This window comes from Oryzias melastigma, linkage group LG9, assembly GCF_002922805.2.
Source record: "Oryzias melastigma strain HK-1 linkage group LG9, ASM292280v2, whole genome shotgun sequence".
Classification (NCBI taxonomy): domain Eukaryota; kingdom Metazoa; phylum Chordata; class Actinopteri; order Beloniformes; family Adrianichthyidae; genus Oryzias; species Oryzias melastigma.
The window spans coordinates 6708706-6733659 of record NC_050520.1 but is presented as its reverse complement, the minus strand read 5'-3'; the positions used below and the strand labels follow the sequence as shown (position 1 = coordinate 6733659).

Sequence of the window (24954 nt, the reverse complement as noted above, 5' to 3'; positions counted from 1 at the left end):
GCGTGTGCATGTGTGTATATACAACCTGTCTCGCCCCTGCCTCCGGTGTCTGACTTTGATCAGTGATCATTACAGCCTTTCTAATCCGCACTCCACCCCCAGTCTCACTGTCATGGCTCTTCTGTCCCCCTCTGTTCTCCGTCCTTTCATCCCTCCCATGTTTACAGAGCAGCCACAGACCGCCATAGATTGTCTTACATCCTCACTCCATACCGGACATCTGATCCCTTACAGAAAGCTGCCCCTCTCAGATCTTCAATGACCGTTGTGTCGCAGTCCCCTCAGCCACCGTGCAGCTTCACGGCGCCCCGAGGTGCCACTGTTTGAACTGGAAACTGATCAGCATGCTTAAAAAAAAGAATTGTTCTTTTTGTGGTGCACATCTGCACTGTCCACTCATTCCCAAAAGGCTGCAAGCCTGTGGAGGACTGACCGTGGTGCCACACAAACAGTCATCAGGCACAGTAGGGGCTGCAGCGGTGATCAAAGCATGTCGTTGACTCTCTGGAGTTCACGCCCCCACACTGGAGTGGATATACACATGTGTGCTTATCTGGATAAAATAGCTCACAGGAAGTGGGGAAAGGAAGTCGGGGACATCAAACATAGGAAGGTTCAAAACCTGACACACGGCAGCAGAAAACAAAAAAAAACCTGAGACGAGTAGCTTCTGTGGTCAAAGGACACGTTGGGAAGTTATATCTCTGTGACCTCTGATACCGAGACCACACAAATAACCACAGCTGTCCTCAGGAAAAACATAAGCTTGTTAACACAGGTATAAATTAACCTCTCCGACGGTCTATGAGAAGCCTGGATTATTTGGACTAAGAAACCTAACAGAATATAAACACGCCGAGAATCTCTGTGGAATCCGCCTTTCAATTTTCCGACAAAATGACCTGTGCAGCTGGATTCTGTTACACAGGTGTAGGCTGAAAAGTGACTTTATAATATTACAAAAATGACAAACGTGCCCCGGAGTAATTGTACCCTCACGTGGAGGACCCACGCGCTCCCACCAGTAAATGTCCTTTAACTTGAATCCAATATGATGCTTTTCCAGATGTCTCAGTATGTTATCGTTTTGAATAATGACACGTGCTAATTTAAACCCTTCTCTTGTTAAATCATAGGTATTCTGGAAATTACATCAGTGAATGTGGGAGTAGTGGCCATCAAAGGGCTGAACAGCAACTACTATCTGGCTATCAGCAGGACGGGAGAGCTGTACGGAGCGGTTAGTATTCAAGTCAAAGGTCAAACTGGATCCTCTTGAGAAAGAGATAGTGTTAGACTCGTCTGCCTTTATCTGCTGCAGCTTTATCTTCACTTCTCTGGCTGCTAGATCAACTGTGAACCTCAACCAGTTACTAGAAACACATGTGAGCTCATACGAGGGATGTGCTCACTTTCTGCACAAAGGAGTGACCTCGTGTTCTGCCTTAACCTCTCCTTTCTTTTCCTGATGCTGAAATTCGATCTCCGCTGTCTTCCACAGAGGGAGTTTGGCACCGAGTGCAAACTGAAGGAGCGCATCGAGGAGAACGGCTACAACACGTACGCGTCGGCCGCGTGGAAGTTCAAGAAGCGGATGTTCGTGGGTCTGAACGTCCACGGGAAGCCGATGAGGGGCAGAAAAACACGCAGGAAGAACGTGTCCACCCACTTCCTCCCAATTATGGTGTGAACTTTGAGAGCCCGCCTGGAGTGGGTTTGGTTATTTACAGCACTGGACTGAAAGATTTTCAATACTGAGCAGCTGTGGAAAATCTGCGTGGAGAAATTTTATATTCAGAACAAAAAGGCACTAACTCACACTGTCACACAGGTCCACTGTCTCCTGACTGAAGCAGGAATCTCATTAGAAGAAGATTGTTTTAGAGGCACCATCCGCAGAGCATACCTGATACTTCTACTGTGCCAAACAAAAACAAAAAAACAGAATTTCCATCCCAGCAAACAAATATATTAATGTGTTATTTATAATCCTAACTCTATGGAGCTATTTTGGGGCCATAAATATTTGAAACCCTAGTAAAATTTATTTTTTTAAAAATATTGGTGTTTGACCAAAAAAATGTAAAATGATAAACTAAGATAAACTTAATTCTTTTCAGCTTCAAATGTTCTGTTTTTTAAGTTTCAAACCAACATTTTTTTTTCACTTTCAATTCTTTTTTTCTGTTTTCAAATCTGAAAATTTCCCTTTCAAAACTTTTGGCCCTGTTGTGGTTTTAAAATGAAGAACCAATCAAAATCGATGAAGATGGCGCTTTGAACGGGCAAGAACAGAGTTTTGGACGCGTGTTTTTGACGCGATAAAACTTTGCACCCATCTTGGGACAACTTCAGACTATGATAGTACAGACTAAACAGACATTTTCTGACCGGAATTACCCAAAATCTCAGAGTCAGTGAATGCACCGGGACTAAGGTTACCACCCTCATCGATTTTGATTGGTCCTTTGTGTTAGCCCCGCCCCAACGCGCCACAACAGAGCCAATAGTTTTGAAACTGAAGTTTTCAGATTTGAAAATGAAAAAAATAAATAAGTTGAAACTAAAAAAAGATTTTGAAATTGAAATTTTGAGTTTGACACCTAAATACAGAATATTTGAAGCTGAAAACAATTAAGTTTATTTTAGAACAGCAAAAAGTTTGGGACATTTTTTTAATTTTTTTAGGGCCGAGTATGTTGACGCATTAACGCACGTAGTTAAAAAATTATGATTTACGTGTTGATATTTATTCACACAAATTAATCACACTTTTTTTCCCTGGTTATTTACTAAAGAAATAAATAGTCAATCGCTTTTTAGGACTTTAATCTTGTCGTTTTTTTTTTGTTTAGATCGCTTTTTCACAAAAAGCAGCCAATCTGATCCATAGTCCAGCGAGTTATTATGTTATGTAAATTTTATTTGTGATTATTTGCAGATAATAAGTGGTCGGCAAAAACTTGTAATTAAAAAGAATTAATTGCTATTGGTTGCAGCTCTATTTTTTAATATATCCTAATTTTTTTTTTACAAAACACCAATATTTTTCAAAATATTTTATTTGGGTTTCAAATATTTATGGCCCCAAAATAGCTCCATATAACTCCGTCAACAAGAGGTGATGAAACTATCATGACAGCATCAAATATTAGAGGGCACATTTAAACACCGTGTTTGATAACCTAACCTTTCTGCTTTGACTGAATTGCAATGATTTATTTATTTTGTGAGATATTTAATTTGAAAGCACACCAGCATTCCTTAGCCTTCTACTTTTATAGGATATCTGTCATGTGAAAAATAAAAAACAACCACTTCTTCCTCTGGAGAAAACCTTTCTTTTTTTTTCTTCACACCCCAAAAACTGAGAGAAATGCAGGAAAAAAGCTGTTGCATGTGTCCTTAGAAGTCCTGGTAGGTCTGTTCTTATCTGACAAAAACAGCCACCCATTAATGCCCAGCCACATATTCCATGTGGGAGCCATTGCTCTAATGATTGGTACCCAAACAAACAGAAAAATAGGAGGGAGACCATTTCCCCAGCATGACCTGGGGATGCCGACATCTTTTCCTAAAACCATTCCGTCCCCACGAGAGCTCCAACATTCCCTGATCGTTGCCCTGATTTCCTGCTGCAAATAAAGCACCTGTTGATCATTCCAACTACTGGAAACTGCTCCGGAAAATGGGTGAAATCCGGATCGTTCGGAGCCTCAGAGGAGCAGTTGTGTACAAGCGGAGGAATAAACAGTGAATAAAGAGAGAAAGAGACGTGACCTGCTCCTGACCACCCACTTCCCTCACTAATCATTTACAAACGCACTAATCAATGACAGCTGTCCTTATGGCAGATCAAAAGACAGTAGGGGGAAACAGTAACACCGCAGGCTTCCGGGCCTCGTGTTCTCTCATCCTGCCCTTTAGAGCATCCTTCTCTGGTCAGACGGGGAAGTCTGGGGGTGCCGTGAAAGAGAGCACAAAGTGGGAAGCAACAGTATTTGAGTTTTCTTACATTTATTTGGACAAAGTAACACAAAGCCCATAGAAATGATGTCTTTAAATAAGTCCTAATGTTAACTCTTTAACAGAAGAGCTCCAGTGTTTATGTTCTTTGATTTATTGTAACTTTTGGTTAAAGATTTTGTGTTTTAGCATCACAAGCAATGCCTCAGGTGTTAAAGAATTAAGCATATTTTGATATATATTACAATTTACATAATTATAGGGTTTATATAAAGAAAAAAATTACTTTCTTTCATATGAAGCATTTGTTTTTTGTTGTTTTTTTCACTTGAAATCCCCACGGAAAACTCGAAAATTATCAGCCACAACAGTTAAAAAGAGAAATGTGAGTCTTTTGATGATATCTCATAAATGCAGAATTTTAAAAGAAAAAAAATCACATTATTGTGTGAAAAATAAGCATTCACATAATAGAATTCACACAATATTCTCCTCCTCCTTTCCGTGCATTTTTAACACGAAAAAACTCAATCTCTTTCAACAATTTAAGCAATCTTTATATCAAAACTTTCATCTCGTTAGGAGATTACTGCCTGGATTCTTGGTATTCATAAATTTAAATATTGAGCAAAATATGCCTCGCAGAAAATGAATGAGAAAGTCTTCACATTTCAACATTTTAAGTATATTAGCAACAAGCCTTTAAATATATTCAAGAGCTACGTTTTAATCTTTTATTATTTTCAAAAAAATTGCCGTTTACCTAACATTTTAAACATGCTAATGTTTTTTAGCTAATTTGTTATCTACTGGGGTTTTTATCGGCTAAATTAGAGTTTATATTCGATTTTAGCAAAATGTTAACATTTTTGACAAATTTTATTGATAAATTTTAGGCTATTTTTGAGTTTAGCTAATATTTAAGCAATTTGTTCGCTTTTGGGCTAATTTGGGATCTTCTGAGGGTTTTTTTATGCTAATTTGGAGTTTACGAGTTTACATAATATGGGCTAACGTTTTTGGCTAGATTGTTATCCACTGAGGTTTTTATAAGCTAATTTAGAGTTTAGCTTCTTTTTTAGCAAAAGACAATCATTTGACTAAAGTTTACTGAGGAATTTCAGGCTACTTTTTTTATCTAGTATTTTTTATTTAGTATTTAAATCATGCATTCACACTAGCTTTATTGCAGCTTTTTTTAGTTTTAAAGATAATTTGAAAAACAATTATAAGAATTGTATTCCAGGTTCATTATCACTGTGAAAAGATAAGTAAAGTTACATAACTGCAAAATAATGCAAAATTTGACTCTACTTTTTGAATATTTTATATAGCAGGTGGTGGAATGGCTCAGTTGGCTGCGTACGGCGCTGGCGCAGGGTTCGATTCCCAGGGGGTGGGTGCCCAAAGAACCTTTACACTGCTGCTTACCTATGTAACAAGAGGGCCCGGGTCTGGATGAGCCGGTTCCAAGCCCGAGTAAACACTGGGTTGTGTCAGGAAGAGCATCCGGTGTAAAAATCTGTGCCAAGCCCAATGTGTGACTCAGTGGAAGCTGTTTTCGCTTAAAGGAAATGTTGAAAGGTAAACAACTGTTGTTTTTTCATACGTTCTGATGAAACAGTGATAAAAACAAACAGTGTGAGCTTCAGGAACCCAGTTAAATTACTTGAGGAATAAGGAAACTTGGCCTTTCCACAGACATAAAGGAGGTAAGGCTCATCTAAAAGTTTACAACAAAGTAGAAGATGCTATTCTGATCAACTAAACTACCTTTCGGAAGACCACATTGAGTTCCAGACATGTGTAGAGAGGATTTATATTGGATAATTAATGTTAAGTACACAGGTTTGACAGTGTTGTTGTTTGAAGAAAAGTATGCCAAAACTATTTCTTCACATTCTGCTGCTGCATCACTTTGCCAAAAAAGCAAACAAAGGAGTGAAAACCAAACTACTCATTTTAAATCTACTCCGTCTCGTTCACCAGCTGCACACCTGCTCCAAAGCAATTCCTTCTGCATTCCCAGGATTTGTGAGCGTTTGAATGCTCCAAGAACATTGGCAATTACCAAAACAAAGGAATAGCATAAATAAGTTGAGTAAACTTTTATCAAAGTGTGTCTGAATTTCAGGCACATAAAATTTCGATGTTATGATGTGATCCAGCTTTGGAAAAGAAGTGGAAAATCCCTGGAGGCTAAAACTACTAATACATACACATACTGAGATGTCTGCTGCAACATGTGCTCGCTACTGAGTGAGCTGTGAATATCAGAAAGACATCTGAATACCTGTTGTCTAATTATTTGTGCTCAAGAACTTTGAAAGAGAAAAAAATACTTGTAAAACCAATCATATTCTAATGAACAAACTGCATGAAACCACAAACAGAAAGCTTATTCTACAGAGATTATGGGGTCATGTCCTCAGTGTTTCCTTTTTAAGTGCTTGGAGATGTTTAAAGGAAAATAAATTTATGTTTTTTCTAAATATATTCTTCATTAAATGAAAAACCCAAAATAAAAGTTTGAGAACAAATAAAAAAGTGACACATCATAAGATTTCTCCATGTTGTGCAATATTGCAAAAATGATAATCTTTTTTATCGTAACACAATTATGTTCTGAAATCATTCACTCAAAAAGCAGACTTCCCAATAGTTCTCACTTAAAAGTATTGAAATTTTAAAACAAAACTGAATTTTTATTACAGATTTGAGGTCCAAATGCCAACACCATGAAAAAAAAGAAACAAAAGACATAAAGAAAACTTAAAATACACATAACAAAATTAAAAAATGAATAAATAAATAAATAAATATTACAGATTGGGGACCTGTAATGAAGATTTCTGATGTTGATGACAATTGGAAAGATTTAATTATTCAAAGCGTTAAGACAAAAACAATTAGTGTGGAAGACATTAAAATATAATGAAATAAAAAATATGTATATATAATAACGATTACTTTAGTTTTGTATTTCGTCACACTGCACAAATAAAACCACCACACAATTTCACTGTTTATTTAATGGATTTCATTGGGCTACCACTCCACGCCACGCCACCAGGGGGAGACTGTTTTGTTTTTACGTCGAATTCTGTCATTTTCTGGTAGCAGGTTTGTTGTTAAAGGAAGTAGTTCTCCCTCCCTCTAAAAGTTATTTAGCAATAAATAATCTTCACCGAGAAAAGGACATTATGAAAGTTAGATTGTGCGTATAATAATTTCATTCGAGTTTGACGCTTACCGCTACGCTAAAGGGTAGAACGGTTAATGGACATTACACCTAAATCGACCTTAAATGCTGTTTTGAGAGTCAAAGCTCACGATAAGCAGTTATGAACGAGAATTTTGACCGTGCTCCGGGAGCAGGGAGAAGCCGCAACCCAGCAGCAGACCCCGGGGTCATGGCTAACATCGGACACGATGACAGCAAAAGCATGTTTCTGAACCAACTGGAGCCGCTGAGACAGCCCCGAACCACACCGCCTGTTGCGGAAAACAGCGTCGGTGCACCAGGAGGTGAGAAGCTAGTAGCAGCGCGGGGGTAGCTAGCTACTTTCGGATTCGTTTCTGTGCCTCTCGGCAGTTTCACTGAAAGCCAAAACAGACTTTCTGGATTTCTTTTTTTATTTTTATTAGATATTTATTTTACCCTTGCTGAAACAAATCCAGTGCGACACAGACACTGCTAAAAAAGCTAATTTTATACGAAGCAGTCATCAGTTAGCTAACTGCTACATGATAGCTTTTTTATTTTACTGAGTTTCTTTTGTTTTATTTTTAAAACAGCCTCAACCTTGAGTTACTTTTATGGTTTGATAGCAAAGCAATAGCAGAACGAGTTGCTGTGTAAATATTAACATTTATTATCACTTAAATTAAAAAAGTGGCAGCAAAATTATCTAGTCTTATAAAAACGAGAATCGATATATTCGTGAATTAAATGACAATGAGCGTACGTTATAGGGTTATACAATGTGTGCAATTATTCTTGTCCGGAAAACTTAATACTAGATTAGTCAGCCAACTTTAGCATCTGTTACAGTTTCTCAGTTTAGGAAAGTGGGAATAATCAGGGTTGCCATACAGAGTAATGGTTTTTCAGCCCAAAAGTCATTTAAAAACCGACACATCCCACCAAAAAAACGCCCAAAACTGTATGTGTGATCAAGTAGCTGTGATTAATCATCCGTTATTTATTACTTCCTGTTTTGATGCAATGTCCACATTTGAGACGTTTCTTAATAATATTACACATCCACCATTTTTGTTGTCAGTCAAAGCTAAAAAAATAAAATTACTCCTTTAAAAATGTAATAACAACCACAGGAGATCAGAAATGAATCCCCCCATTTCCTCAGTCAAATGTCAATAACAAGCAAAATATTATTATCACATGCTGGATAAACTAAAGGGCGGCAATTAACCTAGTTTGAATGGGATAAATCAGGGGTGTCAAACTCAATCGCGCAGGGGGTCAAAATCCAAAACACACCTTAGGTCGCTGGCTGAACATTTATTGAACAAACTAAAACTACATTTTTAAAACTTTAAAACTAACTTCTTAACATAATTATTAACTAGATATATAAAATTACTTACAATAATGCTAGTGTGAATGATGTAAGCTGAATTTGGCTGCTGAAGATCCTGAAATTGATAGCTAAAAATGCTGGAGCTGATAGCAAAGATCATTGAAGCTAACGGCTGAAAAGGCTGAAACTGATAGTCAGCTAAAAAATATATTAGCTAAATGCCAAATTAGCCTGAAAACTGTATTAAAACAAACCTTGGTTAGTTAAAACAGCTAGCATGTAGCTGAAAAAATAGTTAAACTCCTAAACAACCTAAAAAAAAAACCCCTAAATTAGCCAAAACAACTAGTAGGTAGTTGAAATATTAGCTAAACTCGAAAACAGCTTAATAAACTAAAAAAAAAAGCCAAATTTAGCCAAAACAGCTAGCATTTGCTGAAACTGCAATAGGGATTTATATCTCTATACATCTACACTTAGCTGTGCAATAACTGTCAATATGCTATATATTACTCATTACTCTTTTGTATATTGTATTTTATTGCTTAGCTCTTTTTATAATGTATATAGTCTCTTACTGTTTTAGCTCTTTATAATGTAAATTTTATCTTATCTTTATTGCCCATTCTGACTGTACCTGTGCTGTTGGATATTGCAATTTCCAATTTAATTGGGACTAGTAAAGGTTTTCTTAATCTTAAATATTTGATTAATGTCAAAATCGCCTAAACAAATCTCCTGGTCCTGGTCGTGGACTGCAGTTCTGCTTCATCTGGACTATGGACTTAATCATCACTCGTCCCTCAGCTCTATATGAATGAACTCTACTCATATATGCAGTTTTAGCAGCTAACTTTTCTTTAACCGTTCTGGTATCGCCTGTCCGTCCTGGGATGGGATCTCTCCCTCATGTGGGAATCCCTAAGGTTTCTTCTTTTTTTCCTGACTCAGGTTTTTTTTAGGAGTTTTTCCTTACCGCGAGGGAGGGTCTAAGGACAGGGATGACCGTTCTTTATAGTCTGTTTAGTTTTTACCTATTGTGCATATTTTATGACTCCATCTGTGCATCTGTAAAAACTACAGGCATGAAGCCCAATGAGGCAAATTGAATTTGTGATATTGGGCTATATAAATAAAATTGAATTGAAATTGAATTGAAATCTTAGTAAATGCCTAAATAGTCCAAAAAGCTAGCAGAATGCCAATTTTTAAAACTTTAAAACTTAACTTTTTTACATAATTCCGATTAATAAAAACAGGCAGGAATATTATACCAGAATAAATCAACTTAAACCTTAAATAACTTTCAATATTTACTTTCCATGAAAAAATTTCTTGTCAAAATTATACAAGTTAGAAATAAGCCCAAGTTAACATCGGGCCTTTAATAACAACAAAATAAAATGATCTGGAGGGCCGGATCCGGCCCCCGGGCCTTGACTTTGACACGTGTGGGATAACCCAAATGAACAGAAAATATGAGATAAGGAAATACCAAAGAAATTAAATTTTGATGACAGAAATGATTCGGATCAATTGCATAGAACAGATTAATGGACATGTTCCTTTTCTCATGATGGTGAGGACGATGACGGATGCATCACTTCCTCTTGTGCCTCTCCTAACCACACGTCTCTGGTTAAAACACATTTTAATGAGGAAATATAAACCGCCAAACTTACTCCCAATCTGTCTAAATTATGTCCACTCGCCCAAAGCAGTTTTTGCCCCCAAAGTTAGTATCATAACCACCCAATCTGGCAACGCTGAGAATAATGAGCATGGACTCTTTTGCAGTTTTAAGGTCCTAAAAATCAAACCATTTATATTTTATAAATAAACCCCCTCAAACATTCTTAAATATTTTTTTTCTCTACCTTTTAGTTCATTTTATGTAAATATTTTAGCCCCAGAGATACAGCATTTTATTTCTTACAGTAAAACATAAAACCATATCAGTTATTGCATTTTTAACTGTTCCAGAGTTTTTCTGTTTAGTTTTACTGAGAAACATAGCTAGAAGAATATTATAATCTGTGTTATCTTTAATTTTTTGTGAGAATTTCAAACGTTCTCTTGTGTTTTTGCATAACAGCGTATTTGTGTAAAGGAGTAACTTCAATTCATCACCTTCTGTCTTCTTTTAGACTGTCAAAACCAAAGCAAACCCCCACAAAATGTGACTGCCAACAACGTGGCGAACTCCAGAGAGTATTATGACGTCAATTTCCTGGTCCAGTCATCAAACCTGTCTGCTAGTGCTCCAGAATTTGTCCCCTTTGGAATGAACCCTCACGAGGTACGGCCAGGCTTAAGATAGTTCCTTTGGATCATTTCTGTTGTTGGGAAGAGCCAGGAGCTAAGTTTTTTTTGTCTTGTGGTTTTGGTGTAGGACCCCGGTTTGTCTAACAACAGTGAAGACTATTACGGCGAGCCACCTCTGGCTGAAATGGTCACAGAGTTCCTGGCTCACCTGAGCTCCTCTCCAGGATCCTTTGACTCAGATATCGAATACATGACTGGAGTGTTCAACTCCTGTGTTACCACTGAGGAGCTGCTGCAGGAGCTGGTGGAGCTGGTTTACACGCAGGTTGGGAAACATTTCATGTCAGAATCATGAGCACGATACAGTCACGTCTGAGCGATTTGACCATTAAATGTTGTATTTCAGTCTACTGCCATTCCAAACTTCTCTTACACTGGAGCCCGGCTCTGTAACTACCTGTCCCATCACCTGACCATCAGCCCGCAGAGCGGCAACTTTCGTCAGCTGCTCCTAAAACGGTAAGACGTGTGTCGTATACGCGTCTCATTTAGCAGTTTAAAAACTTCGTCTACAATGGAGGAAAATTTAACTTCTCTTGGTGATTTTAGAGAAAATGCTGAAACTTTGTAATTTAAAATAGTTAACAACATGTAATTCTAAGAAGTTTGATTTTCTGTCACTTCAAATATAATAAATCAAACTACTGTGTTGTGAATCAGGTGCAGAACAGAGTATGAACAAAGAGACGCGGCCGTCCGAGGAGATCCAGACACTCAAAAGAAGTTTCACTCCTTTGTGCTTTTCCTGGGAGAACTCTACTTAAATCTAGAGGTAAGGAGCAGTGCATTCTGGGAGGAAAGGATTCACAGGTTAACTATTCTACTCAACTTGGGATGCAAAACATTTGATCAAACTTTGATAAGTTATGTTTAAAGTAGTTTTTGTTTATATAAAAAAGAGAAGTTCCCATATTTATTGATTAAAACACAACCATGGTGGGATTTTGGTTTATAAAATGAGAAATTCAGTTATTAATAGATGTTTTTTTTTTTTGTTACTAGAAAAAATATAAGAAATTATTGAAAGAAAATTGAATTTCTTGAATTAAAATAACATTTTCCAACTGAAAATGATTTTTTCTTACATTTTTTGTTCAATGATTCTATTTTTCCCTCTAAGCCCACCCCTGTGATTTGTACAACGGATTATTGAGCTACTTTACAAGCAAAAACATTTTTTAATTAAGACTTTAAAGCCATAAATTTACAAAAAAGAGTTGTAACTGTAAAATTATGAGAGTAAAGTCAGAAATTATTATTCTAGGGCAGTTTTTGAAGCTTTATTTCTGGATACGTTTCAAAATCAAAGGAATTCTGAACCTTTTGGCATCTCTGAATCAGCTCAGAGACTCACGTTTGCAGGACCGCCACTTCGTTCTGCTCTTCTTCGCATATCCTGAAGCCCATTTGTCACCTTACATCATGAAACTGTCATACACAGACGGGAAAACACCAAAGGGTAATGAAGAGTGTTACAAACGTCCCCTCCTCCAAAGTGAAACACCCCGTTTTAACACAAATCTTGTAAATTTACAAGAAACAAATCATACATTTATGAGAAAAAAGTCATATATTTATGAAGAAAAAGGTCATAAAGGTTCTAGATTTAAAGCAGTAAATCTAACTTTTTTTTTTTTAACCCTAATACTCCATCATAGATTTGCATATAACTGAATACTCCTTTTAAAGTGAAATGTTCTCTAGTTATCGTCATTTTACTTTAATTCTCTTTTTTTTTGTCCAGATAAAAAATCCAAAAGGACCTCCAAAAAGAGCTGAAATCCTTCTCTCCGGCCTGAAGGACCTGCTGCTCAGTCTGTTGTCCAATCCTGTGAATTCAAATCTCATCTGTGCGGTCAAACTGCTCAAGGTCTCAGCATTCAGGCTCGTGGGTTTTGTTAAAGCGTTTTTGTCTCAGTCAGACATTAAACCCAAACATCTGTCCGTACAGTTGACGGGGTCTGTCTTGGACGATGCGTGGAGAGAAAGTGGAAAACCGCACATGGAAGAACTGATCCAGAGAATAGAAACTATTCTACTGGATGCGAAATGTGACAGGTCTGTAGAACAAGGCGTTTCTTTTCTATTTTTTGATCAAAAAGTGTATTTAATTGTTATTTATATAGCACTGAAACAATGTTCTTCATTTGAGTTGATTCTTGTTGCAGAAAGTGAAAGAATGTCTATTTAAATTGAATTTTTTTTTAGCTTTTTTTCCCCAAAAAACAAGACAGAAAGTACTAAGTCTGTGTACTTTGAGTATTTTAAACAGATCTGCAGCTTTTCAGGCGTAGAATGTCATGTTCTAAGGATTTTGATGAGTGTTTTTTCTCAGGGATGTGAGACAGATGCTGCTGAAGCTCGTAGAGCTCAGATCCAGTGATTGGGGGCGTGTCCATGCTGCTGCTGCAGCCAGTAACGCCACGCCGGACAACGACCCCAACTATTTCATGGTCAGTTTCTGAGCCAACCTGCCTCTTTACTCATCTCAGAGTTCATTCCAATAATTATCTAATATAACAAACGTATTCTTTACTCTCAGAATGAACCCACGTTCTACACAGAAGACGGGACGCCGTTCACAGCCGCTGATCCAGGTGAGTCCTGGAGAAATGTTGACATTACAGTGCAGATCAAATATAAATGTGTCGTCTTTTTTGTTTGTTTTTATTGCAAAGATGACCAGTACCAGACTTAGAGATTTATTTTAGATGGCAGTCCTACTTTATATGTTTCTGCTTTTCTTATTTTTTAAGTTATCAACGTTTATCATTCATTAATTGGGACATAATAAATGTGTTTCTTCTAATATTTTATCATGGAAAGCTTGTTCTGTTTTAATTTAATTTATGTTTTGCACTGCCACATTTCATTGTAAAACTTGAATAATGGAAGTAAAAAAGAGACTTTACTTAAAGAACGCTCGTGTTGTTACCTGGACATCAGTTTGTATTTCCCTGAGAGGAATGATGCTCTGTCACCGGACTTCATCCGTCTGCAGTTATCTTTAGAATCAGGAATGTGTCCTGTGACTGTGTAAATGTCAGGATGGTGTTCTCTTACTAAACATCAGGAGGGATTTTGGACTTCAGCAGCTCGGAATACTTAGATTTCTGCAGGAATTATGGGTAATGGAGTCCATTGAATACATTTTGTTGATGGATTGATTCTTGCCTCATAGTTTGGGTTCAGTCGTCTCTGTTTTGAGACATTATTTTCAACTTTTGCAATTGAACAAAAATTTTCCAAAATGACCAGAAAAATCATTTGATTTTTTTTTTTTTTTGGCCCAAAATGCTTTTTTCTGCTTAAAGGGTCACCAAACCTTAAATCAACATTTTTTTTGTCTGTTAATAAATGGGGCTTTAAAAGTGCTATCTGTTGGTCATTGCCAAATTTTTGATAAATTAAAATAAAATTTTGTAATTCTTGAAAATATAATCAAAAACAGCCTGTGTGCTGCCCCCTACAGGTTCAAACGAGGTATTACAGTTGAATTTCGTGATTGGTCAAACCATTTTAGGCCCACATCGTGATCTGCAGGTCCAGTAATGATAACAGTCCTGTTCTGAAGCCCCTCCCCAATGACTGGATTTTCACATTTCGGTTGTGGGCGGAGTCAGCCTCCATCTTCCCTGTTTGGTTACCCTTTAATGCACCTTTTTATACACTGTCAAATTTGTTTCTGTGTATGCTACGATTATAAATAAACCTGTCAGCTCAATGGAAAAGAATCAGGATCTTCAGGATTTCATGCTGCCGCCCAGGTTTTTTTGAAAATCGTTGGTACGGTCATGAATGTAGACGACGGCGATGGTCAGGCGTGCAGAATGTCACCTGACTATGGAAGTCTTTCTGTTCCATCAGTTCTGAATTGCACTGGTGGCAGACAAGATAGCTGCTGACGATCATGAGCCGGAAGCGGAAATTCCACAAGATGTCAGAGTTGGAGCCATGGAAACATTTTAACGTGAATAAACGCTTTAGTGTTCAGGATTATCCCAAAATGGGACAGAATTTGACAGAAACACCTCACACGGTTCAAAGCTTAAAACGCAAAAAAACATACATGTTAGGGTCACCAGTAATTAGTCTTTTTGACCAATTTCCTTGAAAAACGTATATTTAGGTCGCTGCCACACAGTGGTATTATGGGAAATGTGACCGTAGTGTTAATTACAGGCTGCATTTGGTTCGGAACTTACAAACTTGTATCTTCACCACAAATTTGTGCTGTTCTTGTGTTTGTGGTTCATCTTGGTGCTGTTCTGAAAGTCCTGTATGTGTTGGAGACGGTGGAGTTTATCACAGCCTCTGCTGACTCTTAACATGTCTCTGCCTTCATAGAATACGCAGAAAAATACCAGGAGCTCCTCGAGAGGCAAGACTATTTTCACGACTTTTATGGGGAGAATGGAAACGAGGGGTAAGTTCAAACTGTAAAATACGATTAAAAACGTATGATTAACGCGTTAACATTTATTAACCCAAATTAATCGCACTTCTCGGATTAATCAGAACACTTCATTGGGTTGGTTTCCCACTTATACTATGGTTATTCACGAAATAAATAAATATTCAATCTGTTTGTAGTACTTTCATCTTGTTATTTTATGGGTTTGGATCACTTTTTCACAAAAAGTTTACTATTTGAGCGTGTTGTCATGTCATATAAACTACATTTTGGGATTATTCGCAAATAATAACTAAATTTTAAAAAATTAATCGTGACTAATTTTGCGATTAATTAGTTAATTTTTTTTTTTTATCTATTCCCAGCCCTAAAAAGAAGGAAATGTTTGTGTTTAGAGAGGCCCGTTTTATGTGAATACATTCAGGTTTAACATCTTATCTGGAATAAAATCATCCATTTGATCTGAGGAAATTCATCAGCTTTAAATCGGGGTTTGTTGGAGACCACAACCTGAGAGATGATCGCTTCCCGGGGTGGTGATGGTCAGACTGTCACATGACCTGTGAGCCGCAGCAAATGTGCTTTTCAAGCCCACAATGCAACAGGGCTCAGATTCAGATGAGTCAGCAGTCGGCTGTGAATGCGGGCTTAACTTTCGGCTTTCACAGTCTGCAACCCGAACCAAATCATTAAAAGAATGTTGCCAGAGTCTGAACAGTTCTCCCGCTTTTTGTGTCCACAGATACGACTTTGAGGACGAGATGGGCCCGGAGATGGAAGAAGCTTTCGAGAGTTTTTGTTTAGAATCCGAGAGGAAACGACAGCAACGCTTGTGAGGCCGCCTGTCTCACTCATCCCACTCTATCCCACTCGTCTTCTCAAAAAACAAGCAAAGCATCCGACGGGCTTCAGTTTTACCGGGAACGAGCCTTCTAACAAAGAAATGTTTATAGTTGCACTTCTGTCACTTTCTCAGTTAGAGTTCATAGAAAACGGGACAATCGGCTCTGGAGGCGACGCTTCCTCTCGTTCCAGTCTGAAAGTTTCCCTCTTGTTGCTTGGAGTTCTTCTCTCTTTTAACCAGGAAGCATGGAGGACATGATGTGCGGTGGATTTCAGTTGTTTTATTTTCTGAAGAGCTTTTAGTTGAGTTAAACATGTCATTACTCAGGCTCAAACCACGTTATTTTCCATACATTTTGTTCTCCCCTTAATTATATACAACATCATTACACTAGCATTTACAAAAATAAAAGCCAAAAGTTGTGCAGTCGGAGGTGTTGTGTCAAACAAATATTCACATTTTCTCTCTGAGATAAAACATTTTAATAGATTTCTAAGACTGATGAACAGTTCAAAACTTAGAAGTTCATATTTTTAAAGGCAGTATTTTTTTTTCTTCAGCATCTCCAGTAAATTAACTTCAGAATTTGAGGTTTAGTACGCCGCAGACTGAGACTGTTCACCGACGACCCATCAACCCGATATCAGCGAATGTTGTTTTATAGTTTGTAAATATTATTTATAGAATCATTTGCCTGCAATAAATTCTTAACGTGATACCTTGTTTCTTTTTTGTGTTTGTCTTTGGTGATTTACTAAAAAAATTGAATTAAAATGGTTCAAATCAAAAAATGTTTGTGGTGATCAAAGAAACTTGATGTTTGTTTGGAAAATGTTTATACTTTACGTTGCCCCATGTTTTTATTAAACTTTTTAATAGAAAAAAAAAAACAAAATGAAAAAGTTTGATTCAGAAATGCACATTCTTCCTTGTGTCAGTTTTTACTTGTTTCTAAGGAGTTCATTTTTAGTTTCTAAGGTCCCAAAATTCTCACTAATTTTCTCATCCTGAGACTTTTTGCAGATTATTTCAAAATGTTTAGGACGACAGCGGATGGAAGCAGAGCGGCTGCAGCTCCTGGTTTGAGTAAACGTCTGCAAATCTGTTGGTCGAATGTTCGAAGTTCCTGAAGATAAAACTTTTTATCTCCTGTAGTTCCAAGTCCTGCCACAAGGCGGCGATCAAGTTCTGAATGTCCGCATGAATCAACAAACCATAACATCATTTGACATTTTCTGCTGAATTTTTCTGTAATAGGAAGAACAGAAAACCGAAATTTAAAATAAGGAAAATGTGTTATTTGGTTACTAAGAAACAAAAAAAGCAAAGAAATAATTTTGTTTTATCTGATTTTACATTAAAGTGCAACGCATAAATATTTAATAACACTACAATTAAAATCTTTTTTTCTGTTCCTAAATTCACGCAGACCTTTATTTTAATAATATTCCTACTTTTTTATGACAGTTTAGAAATGACAAAGTAGCATTATATATGTATACATGTGAAGACAATGAATTCAGTTAAAGGATTAGTAAAAGAGAAAAAGATAAAGAATAAAAAAACAAAAACCAAATTAACACCATAAAATAAAAGTTTAAAATATTTATGAATAAAATCAAAAAGAAAAAAATTCTAACTGTACTCAAATGTAAAAATAAATTGGAAGGCATCAATATAAAAATAATCCGGATTAAGATTATCCATAAATTAAAGGGTAAGGAAAATCACATCAGTCCAGAGAATTTTTTTGGTATTCTTATTTTTTATCTTTTTTAGAGATTTACAAAAAAGATAAAGTTAATTTTTTACCAAAAAAAAGTGTTTTCAGTTAAAAAGTTCCAGTTTTAAAGTTTTAAAAATGTAGTTTTAGAGTGTTCAATACATTTCTATCCTGTTCGGCCGGCGACCTGAGGTGTGTTTTGGATTTTGGCCCCCTGTCCGTTTGAGTTTGACACTCCTGGTTAACAGGGATAAAACTTGCTAATTGTTTTGAAATGGATCTCTTTCACTTTTAGCAGAGGGTGAAAAGACAAAAAATTTGATCATATATTACTAGTATCGTTTCTGAAAAATATGGGGACAGAATCTCTCTTCTAATAGGTAAAGGGAATAGTTTGCATGTCAAGGATGGTCTTAAAATTTGATTATTGCAAAATACTTATTGAACATCTGTTTCCTTTCAGGTGGCTATTTTTATTCGCCTGGTTTATCGCCCAAACATCTGAAAGAAAGGTTCCTACAGCTTTTCTCACAGCTGATGAGAAAATAAGAAAACACGCACAAGTAACCTCCACCATAAGCCCCAATCTCTTGCATTCCAGAATAATTTTACACCAAAATGAAATATTTTACAGAAAAAGACAAAATGTATTTTTGTATATAAATATTTCCAGCTGCAGTTTCATGGAGTAATATCTGTGTTTTTCATGTTTGTGAGAAGTAGCTCTATAATTAGTGCACATTAAGGGTAACATGACAGAAGTGGCGCTTCGTGCTCCTGTGTAACTGTTTGCTCACTGAGCATGAGTGTTTTTTTTGGCTCTACACCTCATTTTATATTTACAGTGAATTAACCAAATCTATTCACAGATGCTGCCTCGTCATAATTGTATCACATCATTCAGGTTTTATCCTAACCTGCTACCGCCTTCTCTTTATCTAACTTGTCAAACTGTAAGTGGGCCGTCACACTATCACCTTTATGTCATCTCCTAAATGTAAAATATTTCTCAGTACACACTAAGATTTTACATTTTCTGATTTCTCTAGTACACAGAATTTATAAAACACATTTACTGGTAAACATGTGTTTGTTTTTATCTAGAGTATCAAGTGATGTGAGTAACTGACTCATCACTAGTCTGTGTACTCCATGACTTGTGACCCCGTGAGCATTTCTGACGAGCACAAAATGCAACTGAGCAAAGTCGGCCTGCAGTTTCCTCTGGTCAGCAGATGGGTGTGAATGAGGGATTAGCACTGCGGTCGATGCAGTACCACTGACAGAAGAGGAATGTGTGTTGAAAATACTTGAAAGCAGACTACTAGATACAAGTTAGTATTTTAGTGCACAAGTTTGCATTTTTTATGTACAAGATATTTTCTGCACACAAGTTAGTATTTATGCACACAACCTGGTATTTTCTGCTCACACTTCAGTATTTTTGCTCACAACTTGGCATTTTCTTTGCAGAGGTTAGTATTTATTTGCACACAAAATAATATTTCTACACACAACTTGGTATTTTCTGAGCATAAATTAGTATTTTCTGCAGACAAATCAATTTTTCTATGCACAACTTAGTATTTTCTGCGCACAAATTAGAATTTCTATGCACATGTTTCTAATTTTTGTGTATAAGTTAGTATTTCTGCACAAAAATTTGTGTTTTCTGTGCTCAGGTTAGAATTTCTGCGCACAAGTTAGTAATTTGTGTGCACAACTTTGTATTTTCTGCTGACAAGTTAGTATTTTCTGCTGACAACTTAGTATTTTCTAGTGATAAGTTAGTATCTTCTGTGTACAAGTTCGTGTTTTTTGTGTATAAGTTAATATTTCTGCACACAAGTTAGTATTTTCTGCTGGCAAGTTGGTGTTTTTTATGCACAACTTAGTATTTTCTGCTGACAAATTAGTATTTCTACAGACGAGTTTGTATTTTCTATGTACAAATGAGTATTTCCACGCACAAGTTTGTATTTTTTGTGCATAAGTTAGTATTTCAGCTGACAAGTTAGTATTTTCTATGCTCAAGTTAGTATGTTGATGCACAAGTTAGTATTTTTTTGCACACATTAAATTATTTTGCACACAAATTAGTATTTCTGCGCACAAGTTAGTATTTTCTGCTCATAAGTTAGTATTTCTGCAACACAAATGAGTATTTTCTTCACACAAATGAGTATTTCTTTGCACAACTTAGTATTTTCTGCGCACAAGTTAACAAAATGCTAAATTGTTTGTATAACATACAAAGTTATCCACACAAAGTGCTAACTTGAGTGCACAAAATGATAACTAGTTTATTTTATTTTTTCCAGCTGTCATGTCCAGTGCTCAGTAAAACATACCCAGCTATACCTTATGTACTATATATGGAATTGATTTGGTTAAAAAATAGTTTCATATTGACTAGATAGCTGTCTAGAGTGTTGTATTCCATAAATATGTAATTCCAATCATGTTCATGAGTTGATATTGCTTATTTTTTCTGGTTTTCTGTGGATTTTTGACCCATGTAACTTTCCGGTTACGGGTTACGATGAGCAGACACATGGATGCTTTGAAATTTGATTACATTAATGATGTTAATGATCCTTAATAGCCTGAATCTATTAATATTTGATATTAAGTCCTGAACCAGATATTGATAATTCATGTAGAGAAAACGGTATGGCTGAGCCGGGGTGGGATTATATAAGTTTGTTTCCTTCCACTCCCTTTCAATCATCTACTTGTGATTGATTAAGTGATATGTTATTTCATGTATTATGACCTGATTGCTTGAAATAAACCATTTCATTTATTCATTCATTGAATTTTCCTGACCATCTCTAACAGGTTAATGTGGGACAGTGGACACCACTTTGAGGGCATGAATATGGACATATGATTGATTAAAACATAGGAGACTGGGGCGGGTTTAAAAAAAACAGCAAAAATATATAGATTATTGCATAAAAATGTAGAAACAAGCAAGAAAAAAAAAATCACATGTGAAGTCAGGATACGACAGGCAAGTGAAAGCAGATTAACTTTTGGTTTAATCTGAACTATTCTCCTTTTGAAAGGGATTTGCATAAGTTAAAATTTAAAGGAAAACACGTGGAACGAACAGACCCTTTAAACCAAACAATACTTGTTGTTAAAGACTCAGGATGCTGCTATAAAAAGACTCCAGACATTTTAGAATGATTCATTGTGCTCCATGTAAGGGGATTTTTCACCCTTTGCTGATGTTGTTACATCATGTAAACTCTTTCCTGGAAAAAGAGACCACAACCTCAACTGTTTAAACATTCCTACAAAGACTTATATTCATATATATTTGTTTCACTTAAATAAATATAAACATAAATTTGATCAAAAAGTTCACTAAAAGAGTTAATAAGAATGTTTTTTTGTTTGTTTTCTTTCTCCTGGAGGATGTTTCAGTTTGACCACTAGGTGGCGATCGCGCTATAGCATTAAGAAAGTATGACCAAAAAACTGTGTTTTAGACCACAGATGGTTATTTTAAAAATATTTCATTAAAAGAGTTTGGGAAATTCATGCTTGTGAGTTTATTAAGATGTTCATTTAGTCAGCAATGTATTTTTGGTCGACCGAGCGTTAGCATTAGCCGTTCTATGGGAAATTCGTTTAAATGTTAGCATCAAGCTAACAGATTTTATCTGTATGCGCTAAATCGATTTATATTTTTATGAATCGATTATTGATCTACTAAGCTTAAATCGATTTTATTAACCCAGCCCTAATAAAGAATTAAATAATAGATTATGCAATTGACAGGCGTTGAAATGTGTTTAGTATGGAAGTTTTTTTAGGTCATAATTCAGAGTATTATGCATTATTCAATTGACAATTCAATTTGCAAATTCATCATGCAGTTTTAAAATACATTTTTCAGTTTGCATTTCAATATTCAATTCAGGCTTGCAAAATGATAATTAATTTTATAATTCAATATGAAAATTTACAATTCAATATCACAATTTTAAAAATAAAATTTTTAATAAAAACAAAATCAGTTCCATTGTAAATGTTCATGGGTTTTTGATATATTAGATATTGAACATAAGCATTTCAAACTGCATGATGAATTTGCAAATTGAATTGTCAATTGAATAATGCATAATACTTTGAATTATGACCTAAAAAAACTTCCATAGTTTAGTATTTCTGCTCAGAGTTAATAACTTTTTCCTCTTCGTCTTGAACTTTTTTTTATTTTTTTTATTTTTTATCAATTAGTGTTTCAATTTGTCAAATTTCTGTATTTTCTTTGATCAACAGGATTAAAAAAAATGATGGTTAAAAACTGTCTGCTCAAAAGCACATAAAAAACAATAAAAACATTGATTTTATCTTGCCTGGGTAGTTAAGGGGTTAAAAATTGTTGGGTTTTTTTGTATTTGTTCTCTTCAGCTTCTTCCACGTGGATTTCAGGGAAGAAAAGTCTTCCTGGAATCTCTTTGTATCTCTTGCTCAAACCTGCTTCTTTTGAAGGCTTGTGCTTTCTGCCTCACTCCATGACTTACAGATGCGTCACAACTGAACACAGGAAGTGAGGCAGGGGTCCACCGCTCTGAATATTTCAGGGGGTATAACTTTTCTCCTCAATTTGAAAGGAATAATTACAGTAGCACAAACATTGAGGTTGTTAAATAAAGTCAGAGATGTTGTGATGTTTATGCCCCAAGATACTTCTTTTTTTTAGAGTTCACAGGTTTGTACATCGCTGTTTTTTTAGTGTGAAAAGTTTTCAAAACTCAAGATTTTATGTTGTCTTCTCGGAAGGGCGGACATGAGAGTTCCAGATCGTCTTTGAGATCAAGCCGTCTCTTCAGCGGCCTCTCATGATGTGACAGTCATGTATCCTTTTGGATCCCATGGTAACTTCAGACATCCCAGTCATAAACTGGATGTATTATTAACTCCATCATCTGTTTTCATGCACATTCTGGCTCTGTCAAAGAAGAAGTCTGTGAATCTGCACGAGCTTTCAGCAAATTAGCATGTGGTAGTGCACGCACACAGACAATGATCTGACAGTTCAAACCATTAAAAAAAAAAAAAAAAAGCAAGAATTGTGCTTAAATCAGGGTTTCTGTTTCTTAAAGCTTCGCAAAAAAGCAAAAAAAAAAAAGCAGAGGTTTGAGTTGTGCTGTGTTTCAGAACAGACAAGCTCTTGCACGCCTTTAATTGTGTCAGCCAACTCCTTCATTTGGCCTAACGTTCTGGGAACTGGGAGACTTTTAAATTCCAGGCCCCCTGGTGCACAATGAGACTTTCTGTTTAAGATGTGAAGACATGATGATGTCATGAAGGTTGAGGTCCCCAAATGTCACACAAGACATTATGCAGAAGGGCAATTCTGTTGGAGGTTTTAGATTTAAGTCCATTAAGTCCATATATTGTTAAAGCATTTTTTTAATTATAATTATGTAATTTTTAGGAAAAATCTAAAAAAAAAAAAACAGGCCCCTCACACTGACCTAACTTTTCAGGTGCAACAAAAATGGCGAGCAACATCGTAGATGTCCACCTGTATAGTTTTAAAGACGTACAAGGATCAATATGTCTGCAGCGGGATGTAGCGGAGCAAAGAGCTTGTCGTCCACCAGCTTTAGCCCCACTGCTACAAGCTTTTTCCAACTGCATTTTTTCTTCAGCTCCTGATTTACAACGATTCAAATAAATAAAAAAAATGAACAAAACTGTTTTAATCTTAATTTCCTTCACATATTTGTCCTCCATCATGTGGAAAATGTTACATTAAAATTAATTAGACTGAATCTTTAAAAATCCCCTCTTTTTTTTGCTTATAAGAACCGTTACTGGTGCATAATCAGCAACAGATGGAGTTCTGTCATTACTAAAAAGGTTGAATCTTTCCCATGTTGTTTTCCAGTAACGCATCAAAGAAGTTCCCACTGAATTTCTCATCAGGACAATTAGCTGTTGTGGTTTTAGTTTATTGTCACTTAGTAGAAGCAGTGCGCTTTAAGTTTATTTTGTTACTTGAGCAGGGGTGGACTTACCATTAGGCAAAGGTAGGCAGTTGCCTGGGGCCCCCCCAACACCTTGGGGGGCCCCAACACCTTCACAAAATAATTTCCACACCCATTACTGTTTAACTCTGTCATGAAAACCCAAATCACTGAAATGGCATAAGACCGCCGTCCCTGTGTAGCAATGGACCATTCCATCAACAGTAATTGATAATCCACAGTAATAACGCACTTAAAAAAAAGAAGTTCCAGTCACACAGCCCAAATATTCTATATCACGGCATAGGTTTCTTTAAAACAAACTTTTCCTTCATCTTCTGGACAAAAACAAACGTAAGAGTTGAACTTTCTCTCTGAACTGATGTTTTATTTAACCTATCGTGATGATCAACATAGATCGTCACAATAGCTAAAGAGATACAGATTGACAAATTAAATAACGAAAGTCAAGAATGAGAAAAGGAACAGAAAAGGAGAGGAAATGCAAGAAGTGGGGGGAGAAGATTGTAATTTTCAGAATGTTTTTGAAATCACATTGATAAATGATTTTAGTTTTTGGATGTTTATACAAACATCTAGGCTCTCCACGTTGATGATGTCTAAAAGTGGAACATTGAAGGAGTTTCTTGACAGAGGTTTTACCCTCTAAATGGGTTTGTCCACGGTTTCCATGGTGGCCCCTCCTGTACTTGCCCACATTGACTTAAGTGGACACTCAGTCAGTAGGATCGCCATGCTATCCAGCCGCCTAATGGACAGCAGCGCTTGCTAGCTCAATACAGCGGAGCTCGCTAGCTTGCTAGAGAGTAACATGTTAGCATGCTACAACGAAGCTCACTAGCTCCATAGAGAAGAGCTAGCTGGCATACTGCAGCAGATCTTGTTAGATCGCTACAGCGGGACTCAATAGCTTGCTACAAATGAGCTTTCTAGCATGCTACAGTGGAGCTTGCTAGCTCAATACAGCGGATCTCGCTCGCCTGCTATAGCGGAGCTTGTAGCATGCTACAGCGGAGCTTGCTAGCTCAATACAGCAGAGCTCGCTAGGATGCTACAGTGGAGCCCGCTGGCATGGTAAATTGGAGCTCACTAGCATGCCACAGCGGATCTCGCTTGCCTGCTAT

General features: G+C 36.5%; 2 protein-coding genes across 2 annotated transcripts; both read left to right on the top strand.

The window, feature by feature from the left end:
* Nucleotides 1–1136: 1136 nt before the first annotated feature.
* Nucleotides 1137–2381, top strand: fgf10b (fibroblast growth factor 10b; the record flags this gene model as incomplete). The annotated part of the gene is given in 2 exon segments (XM_024274893.2): nucleotides 1137–1240; nucleotides 1502–2381. Coding segments are annotated over 2 exon segments (293 nt in total), but the record flags the coding sequence as incomplete, so codon positions are not given.
* Nucleotides 2382–6643: 4262 nt separating this feature from the next.
* paip1 (poly(A) binding protein interacting protein 1) lies at nucleotides 6644–16809 on the top strand. Its single transcript, XM_024276155.2, has 11 exons — nucleotides 6644–7494; nucleotides 10658–10809; nucleotides 10903–11100; nucleotides 11182–11294; nucleotides 11496–11607; nucleotides 12580–12705; nucleotides 12787–12893; nucleotides 13171–13288; nucleotides 13378–13432; nucleotides 15183–15261; nucleotides 15992–16809. The coding sequence occupies exons 1-11, from the start codon at nucleotides 7311–7313 to the stop codon at nucleotides 16083–16085; spliced, it is 1338 nt and encodes a 445-aa protein (XP_024131923.1). The 5' UTR covers nucleotides 6644–7310; the 3' UTR covers nucleotides 16086–16809.
* Nucleotides 16810–24954: the final 8145 nt, after the last annotated feature.